Source organism: Nannobrachium achirus, assembly GCF_963921795.1.
Source record: "Nannobrachium achirus genome assembly, chromosome: 2".
Lineage (NCBI taxonomy): Eukaryota > Metazoa > Chordata > Actinopteri > Myctophiformes > Myctophidae > Nannobrachium > Nannobrachium achirus.
The window spans coordinates 69,992,378-70,009,966 of NC_137811.1; the positions used below are offsets into that span (position 1 = coordinate 69,992,378).

The window sequence follows — 17,589 nt, forward strand, 5'->3', positions numbered from 1 at the left end:
TAAAATGAAGTTTGAAGTTACAATGGGTGTGTATGTGTGTGTGGAGCGGCCCTGGGCCTGGAGGGCCTGGTAACATTTACATCAAATATCTAAATATTGAATCAAGCAAATTAAAAACTGTTCAGGGTGTTCATAAAAGCCTGATTAGACGATAAAATAGATTCCAGAGATTTGTTTTGTTTTATTTCATTTAATCGAATATCACGCTGGTGACGATCTGCTCGAAAAGTAGAGCATCCAGTTTGGGCCGGAAACAAGTATGTAGGCGGGATAATAAAAATCAAATCCATTAAGCTCTGTAACAGAGAGAGGTCTACTGTGACGTAGAGAAGTGCAGTATGTTTTATTGTTGAGTCTGATTGAATGCTTAACAGTACATGGTGTGTCTTCAGTAGATTGGGCTGGACCATAGTCAGGATGTCAGAGGGGTGGTTGAGATGTTCTTTTGCTATTTATGTTGTATTATAGTGTGAAGAAGGACAAGTGATCATTATTGTTGTAGTTTTTACGAGTTTTGTAATGTATTTGTATGTGGTTAAATGATAGGTTTTCATGTATATACTGTTAGACTACAGCCCTCAGTCAGAATGGAGCAGTCCAGGCTCATTATTTCACCTGGCTATAAAAGGCTGTTGCCAGTGAACGAAGGAGGACTGAGAGGTGGAAGCTAGACACCTCTGTAGGCCTATTAATGAACTGACACTGATTGAACCTTATTTATTTGTTTGGTGAATAAATGTCTGGTTAAACTCTATACCATGGCCTCCTCTGTACTGTACTCCAGCCGCTAAGTCGGGCATTCTCACAGGCTCCCAAGTTAAATCCCAGACCCAGGACTGGGACAAGAAAATCCCCACGAAAATGTAATGTCTCTGTTTCCTGACGTCTCTTTGTAAACAGTGCTAGTTAGCTAATAGCTTTGGCACGCTTCGACCCATCAGCGTGGAAGTTTTTTTGAGCGGCCAGCCGGCCACGAACCGCGGCGTGTATGCGGATTGTACACTCCATGCACCATCATCGTGCATAAAACATAAAGGAGTGTGGCAGGGAACAACCACCAGAGTCGAAGTTTAAATGAATTAACACTTCGCTCACACACACACGGACACACACACACACACACACACGGACACACACGGACACAAAAACATCATACCTGTCTTCCATCCATTGCTCCTTTCATCTCTTTGAAGGTCGCCTCGAATTCACCGATGTAGTCATGTTTCCCGTTGGAGTCCCAATCCCAGACTGTACACTGAGAGAGAGAGAGAGAAAGAGAGAAAGAGAGAGAGAGAGAGAGAGAGAGAGAGAGAGAGAGACAGAGGTTAAACTCCATTTCTCCTTTTTATTTTCAACTTCGTAGGTTCATGTTATGCAACTATGCACGTCATGATTTGTGATGCCTGTTTCTTTTATCTTGTAGTGATGATCTGTTGTGTTTCCCCGTTTTGACAGTTCTCCCTTGTACAGTAGCTGCTGTTTCTTTCATGTCTCTCTAAATCCAAATTTAAAAACCCAAACTTCCACCCTTGTGTCCTCCCCCGCATGTCCTCCCCTCGCGTCCTCCACTCGCTGTTCTTGAACATACCACGCACACTGTTTTACGTGCTTGTGTGTGCGTGTGTGAGTGTGCTTGCGTGCGTGCGTTGGTGAGTGCATGTGTGTGCGGTGCATTCGTAGATATGTGTGTGCGTGCGTACGTGGGTGACACGTTGACGTTTCGTGTGAGCAACTTGTTTGTGTGATCAGGAATGCGTTTGCAACGTGTTGCGTGTCGTTCCGCAAATTGAATCCCATGGGACTCAATCAGCCGGCATCAGTCGACCTAATTTTCCTCTTTAAAGTTCCAAAACAGTGTCTTTGTGTTGCAACTCTTTGGTATAATATATTATAAACGAGGCTTTTACCTTCCGGTGTAACAGTGCTTGTGTTGTCAGAGCGATCCTCAGAATCTGCCCTGCCAGCCCCTGTAGTTCTGATCTTCTGCCTGACGTTTGAACAGTGGATTTTGCCCGGCCCCCTTTTTGGACTGTGTGTGCGACCATTAAAACTGCACTGCTTCCATGCACTCCTCTGTACTTGGGACCAACTCTCTCTCTCTCTCTCTCTCTCTCTCTCTCTCTCTCTCTCACACATTAAAATGATATAATTATGTAACTGCACAGCACTGTGTGTCAGCCAGTGGTCCATGGATATAATGGTGGCATAATGGTGGTCAATGGGAAAAGGTTTTAAAATGTTTACACACGCGTGCGCGCACGCACGTACGCCCACATACAGTTCCCTCGTTAATGTATCAAACATTATGTTTAAAGGAGTAGTTCACCCCCAAAATGACCTTTTTCTATCGATCGGTATACATTTATTTAATCAAATTATTGTCTTAGGAATGTGACACATAAAAAAAAAAGAACTTAAGTCACCATGGGATGAGTAATCAATAGAAAAAAAGTCATTTTGTGGTTGAACTACACCTTGAAATAGAGTGGAAGGCGTGCAAACCCTCACCAATTATAAAAAAAAAAATGAAACCTGAAACCTATTGACTTTTAAACATTCAATCTGCTCAGCTCTTCTTCATCGCTGTCCTGTACATACTGTATTCATTCTGTACATTACCGTGTAACATTATTGTCCTGTGTGCATGTATTTTTAGACTGTCTGTGTAATTTGTAATGAAAACCACTGTATACTGTATACTGTCTACAGGGATGGATTACGGATCAGGACCAGCTTGGAGCCTGCATGTGGCCAGGGGGAGTCTGACCTCCAAACAGCGCTGGCCTAAAGGTTAGAGGAATAATCATGGAGTTATAATATAGAGCATGGGTCTTCAACAGGGGGTCCGGGACCCCTAGGGGGTCCTCAGAGTTTACTACAGGGGGTCCTCCAAATCTTAGATTGATAGAAAAAAGAATCTCCTTTTTTTTTTACATTAACCACTTGAACCCTAGTGTCCATATTCTGAGAACTTTAGCCAACAATAGCAGATCTAGATCGGCTATTTTCAGCAAAGAGGTTTGGTGTAGAGGGGAAAAAGAGCAGAATAAGTACAGAGTGAAAGGTCAAATTTATGAAGTATTGATGGTTCAACTGGTTAAATATCTGAAAACACAAATTGACAAGAATCCAACATACACTGATGATTGTGCCGTCAAACGATGAAACTATGGGTTGTGTGGGTCCCTGCTTCTTCTCTCTCTCGACTAAGGGGTCCTTAATTGGCCTGAAAATGATATAGAGAGTGGACGGCCCTGCATGAAGCATGTGGAAGAACACTCTACTTCCACATTGTCCTTGATTTGACCACCAAACTATGATGCTCAAAGCCCCAAACTTTGCAGCTCCAAGGTTTTAACACATGAGATGCCAAAAACGTTCAGGAACGTGGAGCGCCGAGGCCCCGTTATCACGTCCAGGGACGTGTTAACTGGTTACCATGGTAACCGATAGCCGCGGCGGCTGCTGGTGGGCGAAAAAACTTCATTTCCCATGATGCCTTGCGAAAGCAGCTGCTGCCCGACTTCCACTTCCTCATTCAGATCCTTCTATCCTTCTATCTGGCTGCAGTAAAATGGCTTTTTCTCCCTTTGTTTTCCCACAACGCTAGTTTGATCAAAGGTGCCATGTTCTATGGATTATATCTGACTCAAAGGTTAAACAAAATAAAACATAAAAAAAGAAAGAGAACACACCTGAGGGCCCTCAGCCAAATGAGCAGATTGGCTCCTAGAGACCTCTAAAGGTCAGAGGCCCCTCGAGGCCCTTAACCACCAGGGAATTCCCAGACAAGAACATGTTGGGATTTAGTTTTTGTTCTTTGAAATGGCAAACATGCACAATGACCTTTTGGGGTGAGTACAATGTTTCCCATTTCCTCCAAAATGGCACAGTATATGGGGCTGTTAAGTATGACATCATTTTGTAGGCAGAGGAGAATTTCTGCCCCCAGTTTCCGTGAATCTTTTTACTATTTTTACTATTTACACATTTTTCTTCTCTTTGTTGTTGAAAGGAAAGTGTTAGAATTATACTTTAGTCGTTATTTTTGTCTCGGATCTGTTGAAAATAGCGAGGGACAGAAAATGCTCTGGGGGCAGATTCTCCTCTGCCTACAAAATGATGTCACGGCTTAAAAGCCCCTAGTCGTGTTTCCGTACAACATCAGTGCCTCAGCTATGATCAGTTGCTGCCAATTGGTAACAATGTGTATTGTCTTGTTAGTTACTTGTCTACTAATGATAGATGACATTACTTTTAGTAGTCTTTGGCAGCACCTCTGGTAGCGTATATAGGCCTCTTTTGTAGCCTGATCTCAGACTCAGCTCACGCAGTAGTCTGAAACTGTGCCCTATTCTGAGCGATTTACGGGGAGGGACTTTTTTGCGAGCGTGCACGTCCGCGCACGAGTGATCGCGACGCACGGTGATCGAGATGCACGGTGGACGCGACGCACGGTCGCGGAGTGTGTGTGTGATTGTGTGTGTGTCTCTGTCTGCTTCCACACAGAACTGTGACCAGAAACATGTAATCAACATTAACAGCTTGGTGAAATCAGCGCGCGCGCGCGTGTGTGTGCCTTCCTCAGCCTGCCTGTGTGTGTGAACTTCGTTTGAATCGTTTCAACTGCTGCGCGGATTGGATATTCGTTAGACCCACCCCCACCCCCCGCGCTCATTGGAGCAGCCAAAAATAAATGCCGATTCATATACTCAGCTCCAGACCAGAGAAAGAGTCCACTCTGAGAGTGGGCGGGGTCTATGGTCTGGAAGCAGGCTACCTCTTTTGTGGTCTTTTAGAACTGCAATTCCCAGAATTCAGTTCAACACAAAACCACAGAAATGCTGCATTAATTTATTTTGGCCCGAATGTTGGGGGGCAGACACTCCCAACTAAATAATGTCAGTAGAACAAATGTATAACCTGTGAAAGATAATATCAAAAATAAAAAATAAAATCATTTAAAATGTACACTGTATGACTTTTCTTAATCTCTCTTCAAAAGAAATACAATTTGTTGCAGTTATGGCAGAAACTGAGACGAACACACTGGCAGTAATCCATCCATTTTCAACAGCTCATGCGCTTATCAACCACTGGGAGCAGAGGGCTCCAGGCTTCCCATTCCAGGGCAACATTATTATCCACCTCATGCTGGGTGATCCTCAAGCATTCCAAGGCCATGCATGGAGATATAACCCCCCATCATGTAGTAAAATCACTGGAGAGGATTCTGACGGAGGAACTCCGAAAGGAGGTAGGACCTCGATTAGACCAGTATCAATTTGCTTATGCAAAGAACCTCAGTACATGCGATGCAATCTCTACAGTAGCACATCTCACTCTGAAACACCTAGAGGGTAAGGTAGCATACGCTAGACTATTATTTATAGATTTCTCTTCTGCATTTAATACGATTCATCCAGATATTCTGCTGCGTAAGTTAGCACAGCTGAATGTAAACCCCTTTATTATAAAATGGTATTTCTCCTTCCTCTCCAGGAGACCACAGAGGGTGAGATTTAACTCGGTGCTCTCCGAGGAGACATATGGGAGTACAGGGGTGCCCCAAGGAACAGTTAGTTCCTCCTTTCTTTTTACTGTACACAGATGATTGTGTCAGTTCTCATCCCGATCAATTTTTTATTAAATTTTCAGATGACACTGTGATACTCAGTCTGCTCAATAGTGATTCTAACATCCTCAGCCATACATCTGGAGTAGACAGATTCATAGAGTGGTGTGATCAACATCATCTGAAAATAAATGTAAATAAGACAGAGGAGGTCATAGTAGACCCCAGGTCCATAGGAGATCACAGCATGATTAGTGTTCATGACCATAACATCAAGCAGGTCGCCTCCTATAAGTACCTAGGAGTGCAGATTGATCAGGATGTGAGTTGGCACATGCATGTTACAACCTTATGCTCTAAGATACATCAGCGTCTACACTTTCTTCGAAGACTGAGGCTTTTTGGAGTCAGTGTAAATATTATGTTGACCATCTATAGGGCTAGTATTGAATCCATCCTGAGATATGGTATGTCTAGCTGGTTTGGTAACCTGACTGTTGTATACAAGTCTCAAATAGCTAGGCTGGCAAATATGGCAGGGAAGATCATGGGTATGGCCACCCCCCCGATCACCCCTCAAGCCATCTTTGAGCAAGCAGTAGTAAGACAAGCTCGGAACATTTTGTCCGACCCCTTGCATGTTCTGAAACCAGAGTACGATCTAATGCCATCGGGCAGGAGATTTAGGACCCCAACATGCTACTATAATAGATATAAGCACTCGTTTGTTCCTCTGTCAATCAAAATGCTAAATGATAGACACATAACTAATTGAGGACAGGCTCTATGGGTTGTATGTGTATTTTTCTGGTTGTCTTCTTTTTGAGTTTCTTTTTTGTTTTTGTTTTTTCTGTTAAGTGTTTATATGTATGCAGCTGTGACTCTGTCTCCAAGACAAATTTCTCCCCTGGGAGACAAATAAAACTGAACCTTGAACCTTGAACCTTGAACCTTGAACCATCTGGTCCTTGGTCTGCCGCGGGGCCTCCTCCCAGTGGGACGTGGCCAGGGACGTGCTGGCCATTGGGAAAAGCGGGACAACTCCCGAACGGCTGGTTCATTCCCGGCCATTAGGAAAAAAATACAAACAAAATGTCGGCTTTCGTTCCATTTTGGGGGCTGGGCGGCAGTTTCAAATTTATATATTTTTTTTCGCAAAGCAAAGCCCTCATCATACAAGGCCGTTGCACAAAAGTAGTGAAAACAGCAGATCTACAAGCACACAACGCCTCGCACTGACAAAATATAACTCATGTACAGTAATTAGCCCACTGGCTTGTCACTGTCATGATCTGAAATGGCAAATCTTTGAGTGGCAGCAGCGCTATAGAGAGAGATCTCTCTCTATAGCGTGCAATGAGGGCCTCTCCAACTCTTTTCCCGGGCTGAATCAGGGGCCCAGCATGTCCATGGACGTGACCAGAGGACCCCACGGGGACACGCTTAGGAAGCAGCCGTATCTGAACCATCCTAACTGTCCACGTGAAGGAGCAGCAGTTCTACTCCCAGTCTCGGGGAAAGAAAAAAATAAAATGTGTCTGTGCGTTAGTGCGGGCAGGCAGCTAATCACGTTGCATTTTGCTCAAGCAGTCCCTTGACACCTACCTTGACTTGTTTTCCATCTCCCTTTCTCGGTTAGTCATAAATAAATAGGCGGAAACGTCAAGCCGGTGAAACAGCGTCTGAGCGTGTAATGTGTTGTTACAGAGAGCAGGAGTGCAGGTCACAGAGCCTCCCACCAGGGACAGACAACTGGACAGTTTGCTCATTAAGGTTATGCTGGAGTCAAGTGAGCAGCTGTCCAATTAAACTCAGAGCGGATGTTCAGAAATGTGTGTGTGTGTGTGTGTGTGTGTGTGTGTGTGTGTGTGTGTGTGTGTGTGTGTGGGTGTGTGCAGGGGCGTCACACCAAATTCTGGGCCCTGGGTACAAGGATTCACTGCGGGCCCCCCATGAATGTTAACTATTGAAAAGTGCCGCGCTGCGAGCTTGTAGATCTGCTATTTTTGAAAATGTGTGAAAATGTGTGCAAGAAACCTATGTTTCCATGTCAGTGGTGCTCAAACTTTTTCATGTCAAGGACCCCCAAGATGATATGTATTTGGCCACGGACCCCCATCTCAAAATATTTAGTTCCAGGGACCTCCCAGAAGCAAAACCTGAATCACAAATGTTCGCTTAAAAATACATAAAAAGATGTGCACACATTTTCACACTTTTCAAAAATAGCAGATCTACAAGCTCACAGGGCCCCTCCACCTTGGGCCCTAGTAACTCAGTCCCCCCCCCCCCCCCCCCCCCCCTTGTGACGCCTGTGTGTATGTGTTTGTGTGTGTGTGTGTGTGTGTGTGTGTGTGTGTGTGTGTGTGTGTGTGTGTGTGTGTGTGTGTGTGTGTGCCGTGCGTGCGTGTTTGTTGTGCCATTTCATCAGTGGTTCCCGACCTTTTTTCTCGTTCAGGGCCCACTTGAAAATCTCAGTAGTGCTCGCTGCCCACTCGTCTGACCACACTTAGCAAGGTTTTTACAATGCAAACATGTTTATTGTTCGTGGTTCATTGCAGATCCCCATTAGTCCTCACCACTAGTATGGAGACTACACTTCCTGGGGTACAACCATTCACACTTAGCCATCAAATAAAAAAAACAAGTCCTTAAGTCCTTAAGAGGTTCCGTCCAATGGTACAAACACTAAAGAAATAAAGTGGTCGCCACACACACTTGTAAAGCTGTCGAAACCAATTATTTATTGAGGACAGGAGAACAATAAAAAAAAAAGCAAGGCTTCCTTATTCGGGGAGCCTTTTCAGGGAATAAAAACAAGAGACTGTTTGTCTCTTGTCCTCAATAAATAATTGGCAGCGGCAGCTACAAGTGTGCGGCGACTCTTTGATTTCTTTAAAGGAAAAAATACCGTGACATATATTGCATTACTGTTTTAATCAAATATTATATTAGCAATAAAACCGTAGAGTTTTGATGATTATGATATGAAAATGTTCTCCTATCCTTCATCATTAAAGCAGATATAACTGGAAAAATCATACTGTATGTACCATGTGACATTAATTATGCTAACATCATTGTGACCGTCAGGTCGCAGTTACTATGAGAACCCCTCCATCTGTCCCTCACACTAGTCACGGTCATGTTATAGTCATGCTAATACACAACATTTAGCAGGTACGCTGTTAAGACGAGAGCTGCTCGGATCAACTCAGCTGTGTCTGATCACTCACTACTCAGCTGTGTCGGTCTTCTGCAGTGGCGCACATCGCCACTGCGGTAACGTCTGCCGCTCTCGAGAACTCCATGTATAGTGATCCGTCACTCGCCATTGGCGGGTTACTTGTGTACCACATGCCATGAATTATACCATCATTATATGTACCATGCAGGGGTGTCGCACCAAATTCTGGGCCATGGGTACAAGGATTCACTGCGATATTTTGTGCTTTAACTATTGAAAAATAGTGAAAGATATACAAGCTCACAGCGCGGCACTCTGTGCCGCATACAATTCTTTGAAGGTTTTTTGAAAAACCTATGTTTCTATTTCAGTGGTGCTCAAACTTTTTCATGTGAAGGACCCCCAAAATGATATGTATTTGGCCACGGACCTCCATCTCAAAATATTGAGTTCCAGGGACCCCCCAGAAGCAAAATTTGAGTTACAAATGTTCGATTAAAAAATTATATATTCAAAGATTTGCACACATTTTCATTACTTTTCAAAAAGCAGATCTACAAGCTCACATATATCTGCTATTTTTCAGTAGCTAAAGTATAACATAATTAAGGTCCCTCCACCTTGGGCCCTAGTAACTCAGTCCCACCTTTCCCCCCCTTGTGACGCCCCTGGTACCATGTACCGTTACAACAGAAGCGTTTGAGCAAAGACTATGTGTTTTGAAAGGAACGGAGGGCAAGTCACACTTGGATTATACTACAAGAGTTGTGTTGGACTTTTTGAATGGACTTTTTATATAGTTTTGCTGTTGTTAATCTTAGACCCTTATTTTCTCTTCATTCACCGTAGAAATGTAAAACTTACCCAAGAATGCAAATCTTCACAGGGCGAGTAGTTCATTTTTGGGGACAAGTAGTAATTTAATTCCTTACCTATCATTGTGTGCCATGTACAGTACGAAAAGAAACTGCAAAGACATTTCAATGTCTCCATTTCTCAACCTGAGAGTGCATGAGCGGATAAGAGTTTTAAAAGAGCTGTCGGTTTGGGTAAACATTTAGCAGCACATTATACTGACCTACAGAGGCTACAATAAAGTTACACTGCCTGCTTTACTAGAAAGCAGCCTGGCAGCCTGCAGTTAATGCCTTATTGCTTCCATTTATCACTTCAACCTTTCCATGGGGTTGGTAGAGAGTCGGAGAGAGAGAGAGAGAGAGAGAGAGAGAGAGAGAGAGAGAGAGAGAGAGAGAGAGAGAGAGTCCAGGAACAGCAGGGATGCACGCACACACACGCACAGTCACACACACACAATGAACCAAGACAGGCTGGTAGACCGACAGAGCAACAATGGAAGAGAGAGAGAGAGACAGAGAGAGAAACAGAGAGAGAGAGAGAGAGAGAGAGAGAGAGACAGAGAGAGAAACAGAGAGAGAGAGAGAGAGAGAGAGAGAGAGAGAGAGAGAGAGAGAGCTACAAGCCATAAACAGCTGTCTCTGCACGCCTCCCCCTGCTGATTTTGACCGATAAATTATAATTCATGAATTCGTAAAATGATCTGATTAATAAATGTATTCTTTGATCGTTTTAATTTACAGCAGGCTTTATACAGTGCGTTGTTATGCAACCGCTCCGAGGCTATACCGCACGGTTAAATCAATGGGTTTCATTTCATGGAAGGTCAGTGGCATGATTAAAACTCAATTTCTAAACGACCGGGGCCTTCATGTAAGAGCTTCAGGGGCCCAGGGGCCCCTGGGGGTGATAAACCGGCCCTGCTGACAGAGAGACAGACCAGGTGAAATATTCTTTGTTTTTTATTAGTTTCTTTCTTTTTTTTTTTTTTTTAATTCGGTTAGTTTTAATTTGTTTTTAGAGCGTGTTTGCTAGTTCTTATTAGTGTGGTTCTTGCACTAACAGAGCAACCAGACAATAGTACTTGTCCAACACGGATACACTTTATTTGCCGCACTGCTCTTCCCACAGTATTGGTGACACGCACTTGGGCCATATGTCAAATCCACCAGCTTCATCGGGACTTGTCTGCTTGCATTTTGCTAAGAGATACGTTATATGGTTTAATTTAAACTGTATTCATTTGTTTGTGAATGAATTTTCTCCATTGACTTGAATGGGAAAATGCAAAAAATAAACATTTCCCAAATATGGAGATGACTGACATCATCTGATACAGCATGTCCTATTATGGGCATTCCACGTTATGGGCTTAATATTGAAGACATCAGGGATCTCCATATATGGACATAAAAGGGACAAGGACGGAATGGTTAGCACCGCTCAAATAGGGACAAGGACTGCAAGAAACAGAAATATCCATATATGGGCATGAAAGGGACAAATGTCCCCGAATTGCATCTTTTTAGTTTTAGTGTTATTTTATTTTTTATGAATTTATTTTTCAAGGTCAGAGAAAGTAGTATTGTGCAATAATTGCTCAACAAAAGACACCATTTAAAAATATATATATTCAGTTACTATTGGTAACGAGAAAAACTTAGGGCATATTGTCTATAATTTCAATTTTTTATTATACTTATTATTTCGTTCAGTTAACGCAAATTGTTAGTTTTCGTTATTTAATTCGTTTTTGTTAACTATAATAACCTTGAGACAGACAGACACACAGACAGAGAGACAGACAGACACACAGACAGAGAGACAGAGAGACAGACAGACAGACAGACAGACATACACACACACAGACACACAGAGAGACAGACACACAGACACACAGACACACAGACAGACAGACAGTAATGCCACAGAGACACGGTAATAGGGGAAAGTGTTTTCTGTTGTAATGTTAGCGTACTTCAGTGGTTCTCAACCATGTGGTTCAGGGCCCACTTGAAGACCCTGAAAGCGTTTTGCGGTCCCACTCATCACTCATCATGACCACTTTACAAGGCAAACAATGTTAACCATGCACTTACACCCCAGCGTCCATATTCAGGGAAAAACCTTCACGGGAAATAGTAGAGCCACAAGCTCTCAATTAGTAGATCTGCAAGCTCTCAATAGTAGATCTACAAGCTCTCAACGCAACACGCTGTGACACGCTGAAAGCTTGCAGATCGCCTATTTTCAGTGAAAATGTATGTAGAACGAAAAAAGAAAAGTTACTAATACAAAGCACTGGGGGACTCCGGTAAGTGGCTGCATTTTCAGAGCATTTGTTATTAAATCCTTTAGTGTTTTGCCAATTACCTCTGGGCCAACTTGAATACCCAATGCCCACCAGTGAGCCCTGGTCCAAAGGTTGAGAACCACATTTTCTTATTTCTTTCTTCTTTTTTTTAAACTATTACTGTTCTGTCTTTTCTCCTTAATTTGAAGGGAGGCCCAATGTGGTGTCTTGTGTTTCCATTATGTGTTGGGTGTGTGTGTGTGTGTGTGTGTGTGTGTGTGTGTGTGTGTGTGTGTGTGTGTGTGTGTGTGTGTGTGTGTGTGTGTGTGTGTGTGTGTGTGTGTGTGTGTGTGTGTGTGTGTGTGTAAAGGACCTCTTTCTAATCTCTGTGTTCCCATTTCCTGTTCTCCAGCCGATCATTTCCCAGAAGGCCATCCTGCGTGTGCCCTCATCTCTGTGCACTACTCAGAGAGCCCCACAGCTGGCCCTGATGGGGACCCATCACACACAGATGAGAGAGAGACCCAGAGAGAGAGAGAGAGAGAGTGAGAGAGAGAGAGAGAGAGAGAGAGAGAGAGAGAGGAGTGGAGTTCTGGTATCTGACCAGATAATCCTGTCCTTCCCTCTCTCTCTGCGCCCTAGCTCTGCTTCCAGTGTCCTGTCTAAATAAGGATCATATCTAAATACAGCTCAAAACGGCCTCAAAAGTCATCAAAGGGAAGGGGCACGGTGGCGCAGTGGTTAGCGCTTCGCCTCACAGCTAGAAAGTCCTTGGTTCAATTCCCGACCGGGGGATGCTGTGGGCGCTGGGGGCGTGTTCCTCCCTCTGCGTCATCAGCGCCCACAGCCCCACACCCTAGGTGGGGTTGGCGATAGGGTCTTTCTGTGTGGAGTTTGCATGTTCTCCCCGTGTCTCCTAGTGTAGATGCCCTCACAAAAACATGCAATAGTCCTGGTTTCTATACTACCTCCCCCTAGCCAGCCAGGTGCTCCCCAATTCCCCTGGCGCGGCAGGGGGAGAGCGGAAACCAGGACTACAGGTTAGGTAGTTGGCACTGGGTGAGAAAATGGGTAAAAAAAAATAAAAAAAATCATCAAAAGGATGACATCCAATTACTCTATTCATTTTCACAAATTCCCTTCATCAATATCCTACTCTAAAGCCCTGCTATAAAATTGAGAAAACCTCTGTCTGTCTGTCTGTCTGTCTGTCTGTCTGTCTGTCTGTCTGTCTGTCTGTCTGTCTGTCTGTCACTCTGTCTGCATCCATGTTCTCCTCAGTGGGTTTACCAATCGATCTGAAGTTGCACTTGAGAATTGGCGATACGTGAAGGGACTCATTTTTCACTTTAAACCGCTTGTTTAAACCTCTTGTCAGTGGTTCTCAAACATTTTCATTTCAAGGACCCCTAGAACTATATGTATTCGCCCGCCGAACCACCATCTCGAAATATTATGCATCAGGGTTCGCTTTAAAAAATATATGCTCGTTTGTTTATTTCATTTTAGAGGAATTGAAAAGGCCTTAAAAGTCCTTAAAGGGGAAGACCACCCATTTTCAATATTGAACTATTATTTCCTCACAACTCCTCTAAGTTATATTAATGACATAGTTCAATATTGAAAATGGGTGGTCTTCCCCTTTAAATGGTCACTTCAGAAATGTACAGAAACACACTTATTTTGTTGGTTTGTTTCCTGTCCAGTGAGAAAACAAACAAAATAAAGTTTGAGAAGCACTGGTCTAGACAGGTGTGGCCACTAGGGGGAGCTGTGGAGAGACTTCAGCACCATGGACAGCAGCCCAGCCCATGGCCAGCTGGTTGAGGGGACTGATGGGCCTGTTTATGGATGCTGGCAGAACCCTGGCTAAAAACCCCAGGACAACGATCCACTCGTCCAAGACTCTTCTCCCTCCTGGCCCCCAAACTGTGGAATAAACTCCTGTTGCACTTAGAACCACAGACATATAAAGCTAGACGCCTCCTTCGGCTAGGGGGCGTATGCATTGAGCAACCAAGGGAATCTTCATCGCTTCCGTGTTCATTGCTTCCGCGTGCGTCACACATACGGAAGACGGTAAGCCAATCAGAGGCAGGTAGGGGCTGGTCTTTACGTATGCAGCCTATAAGAACAGCTGAGCAGCGCAACATCGGAACTGGCTCTGTTGAATTGAATTGTGGTCCTTGGATAAGTCACGGAAAAGACACACTGTGATTGGCCAGTAGTCACTTTGACTGACAGCGTTCCCTTGGTTTTTTCAGGAAGTCCGGGCTAGAACTTTTGCACATCGCTCTAATTAACTGCAGAGGCGAACGAGGCATCTAGCTTTTTATATCTGTGCTTAGAACTACAGACTGACTTTCTAGCTCCCACCGTGGCCTGAAGACCCACTTCTTCAGACTCCACCTAAGCCCATAGCACTTACCGTAGCACTCGCCTAACCTCAATGAGCATACATGAAAGCTAGATATCTTTTTTAGGTTTTATATAACGTTTTTTACTGATTAGGTGCTTGGTCTACCTACGTTATTATGTATTGATGTATTACCTTGCTTATAGTATTGATATATTACCTTGCTTATTGTATTGATGTATTACCTTGCTTATTGTAAGTCGCTCTGGATTAAGAGCGTCTGCTAAATGCCTAAATTGTAAATTTAGCCTTGGGCTGCAGTATAAAAGCTGTCTCTCATTTCGACCTATAGGTGAAGCAGCCTAATATTTCCCCCGTCCAAAGAGAATGTAAAATGGTAAATGGTGCATTTATATAGCGCCTTTATCCAAGGCGCTTTACAATGATTGTGCATTACCCTCCCTTTCACACACACACACACACACACACACACACACACACACACACACACACACACACACACACACACACACACACACACACACACACACACATTCATACAACGATGGCTCACTCTTGTCAGTGGACAAAGCACTTGGATTATATGAAATGTGCTCTCATTTTGTCTCATTTTTTCTCATGGGCAACTTATAGGGTGAGCCTATGTAGCTGAAAAAACACTGTTGAAACCGCTCCTGTTTCAGCTATGCCGCCCCTGTGTGTGTGTGTGTGTGTGTGTGTGTGTGTGTGTGTGTGCGTGCGTGCGTGCGTGCGTGCGTGCGTGCGTGCGTGCGTGCGTGCGTGCGTGCGTGCGTGCGTGCGTGCGTGCGTGTGTGCGTGCGTGCATGCTTTAGTTACCTGTATCTTGCGTTCATGGAATCCACTGCAGAGAGAGTTGAGGGAGACCCTGAATGTTTGCCACACTGGATTCAGATTGTTCATTACCGTCTGGGAGAGAGAGAGAGAGAGAGAGAGAGAGAGAGATACATAAATAAGGATCTCTACATGCCATTCTGCACACTCACTTATAGCACCCAAATACATTTAGGGGTTCAGCGTCTTGCTCGAGGACTCTTCGACAGTAACACTGGGCGAGCCAGGGATCCAACTGGGAAACGGCTCTACCTCCTGAGCCACTGCCGCCCCAGAACATGTTTGAGAGATGTTAGCTTTCTTTCCATGTGGGAGAACTGGCTTCGAATTCCCAGGCGTTACATGAGGTGGAAACATTGCCTTGAATTTATTTGGGAGCTTTGGGAGCTACAGTATAACTCCCTTGGATATTCAACCTCTCTTTGATTTCTGCCTCTTTATCCAGCACCTGTACTAAACCAGTGGTTCTCAAACTTTCCAGGCCGTCACCCCCAAAATAATATTTTCTGAGCTGGGGACCCCCCACCTTGATAAGCAATTGGCCATTTAGGAGTTGAGGCATTAAATGTTAGATTCCACAGATACAATTTTTGAAAATAGCAGATCTACAAGCTCACGTTTCTAGATCAGATATTTCTAAATGTTTTAATGTCTTAATTTCTTTATTTGACAATTTGGCCAATGTTTCACCAGCTTTTATTGCATAGTTCGTTGATTCTCTCGATAGTAAGTAATGGTCTATTTTGTTTGTTTCTTTTTGAGGCATTAAAAAGCTCTTAACAGTCCTTAAATTGTCACTTCTCTGTCATCTGGGAACCCCCACCTCCAGGTTGATAGCCACTATCCTAAACCACAGGAATATAGACGTGCACCACAATCTCCTCGTTGCCGTGTACGTGCCATGCAGCTTCAACATCAAAGTCTCTCTAGAAATGCGTGGTTAAAACTCAAACTGTCACTCAACAACAGAACAGAGAGCAGGGGCGTCACAAGGGGGGGAAAGTGGGACTGAGTTACTAGGGCCCAAGGTGGAGGGGCCTGTCTTTAGCTATTGAAAAATAGCTAAAATAGAACTATACATAGCTAAAATAGAGCTTGTAGATCTGCTATTTTTGAAAAGTCGTGAAAATGTGGGCACATATGTACTTTTTATGTGAACATTTGTAACTCAAATTTAGCTTCTGGGGGGTCCCTGGAACTAAATATTTTGAGATGGGGGTCCGTGGTCCTTGAAAAAAACATGAAAATATGTGAGCACCACTGACATAGAAACTTAAGTTTTTCAAAAAACCTTCGAAGGATTTGAAATATTCAGACTCCGCACACATTGTCATGATTTTTCAAAAATAGCAGATATACAAGCTCACAGCGCTGCACTCGGTGCCGCGCTGTGAGCTTGTATATCTGCTATTTTTCAATAGTTAAAGCACACAATGGGAGTGAATCCTTGTACCCGGGCGAATTTGGTGCGACACCCCTGCAGAGAGCCTTGTTGAAGTGCCGGTGAGACGGAGACTCATCAACCTTATTCATGAAGAAGCAGAAAGAAGCTGGAATCCACTCTGACTCCTGCACTGCATGTCTGCAAATGACTTGAACATTGACAGCAGCTCCACCTCTGAAACATTTCCCCATTTAATTTGAAATTTCTCCTGCTTTTTATAAATGTGTCTGCCCTGTTTACAAAGTTCAACATCTACTGTACCTGTGCCATTTAGCATTTTCATGCTTTTTCTCGGGGGGCGAAGATGTCACTGTAATGGTGACAAGTGGAATAGTATACAGTATCTCCCTCTTGAGGGTATTTGTGTGTCATGGCTGTGTTTGTCTGTGATTGACAGTGTACACGATGCAGTTCAGAAAGGTTATAAATAAGCCTAATAAAGACAGTTACGGAAGAATAAGAGCTGTTTCACACCAACTGGCGTTGCACTTTACACGTTCTAAAAGAAATAGCAGAAGCTCACAGTCACAGTGACACGTCAAAAAAGTGTATAAAATACTCCTTTTCTGATCCGCAGTGAGGATTCTGCACTAATTTGCGCACCAAATCCACTGCGTTTTAATTATGCAGCAAACAGAAAAAAACACAACGGGCCTGTGTGCAAAGCCCTTTAAGGTGCTCTATGTTTGGGGACCCAAAAGTTAGAACAAAGATGCCTAAACTGTAAACTGTAAGAAAAACTAAACAAAGCACTCTTCCAATGGATGGCTATTCCATGATATAAATTAATTGAAAACCCCCACGTGTACAGTAGCGTCCCCACAGCCTTCTTCAGGGTGTGAGTTTATTATAGTTTTAATTAGTTTAGTGGATTTGCTAAGTTTAATTATTATTTATTTATAGACTTTTTTTTTTTTACTTTGAATAATTTTATTCCACACTCCCCGCCGCACAAACTGAGAGACCAAGACAATCCATAACAGAACAAACCCAGCAGGTACAAACA

General features: G+C 43.6%; 1 protein-coding gene across 1 annotated transcript in view; it reads right to left on the reverse strand.

Annotated features, from left to right (window-relative positions):
- LOC308309114 (copine-4-like) overlaps nt 1–17,589 on the reverse strand; it is a gene marked incomplete at both ends in the record, with an annotated part of 292,243 nt that overhangs the window by 106,777 nt on the left and 167,877 nt on the right. Inside the window, 2 exons of the mRNA XM_080754587.1 lie at nt 1,157–1,255; nt 15,125–15,214. Of these exons, the coding sequence (XP_080610713.1) occupies nt 1,157–1,255; nt 15,125–15,214 (189 nt within the window). The remainder of the gene's footprint in view (nt 1–1,156; nt 1,256–15,124; nt 15,215–17,589) is intronic.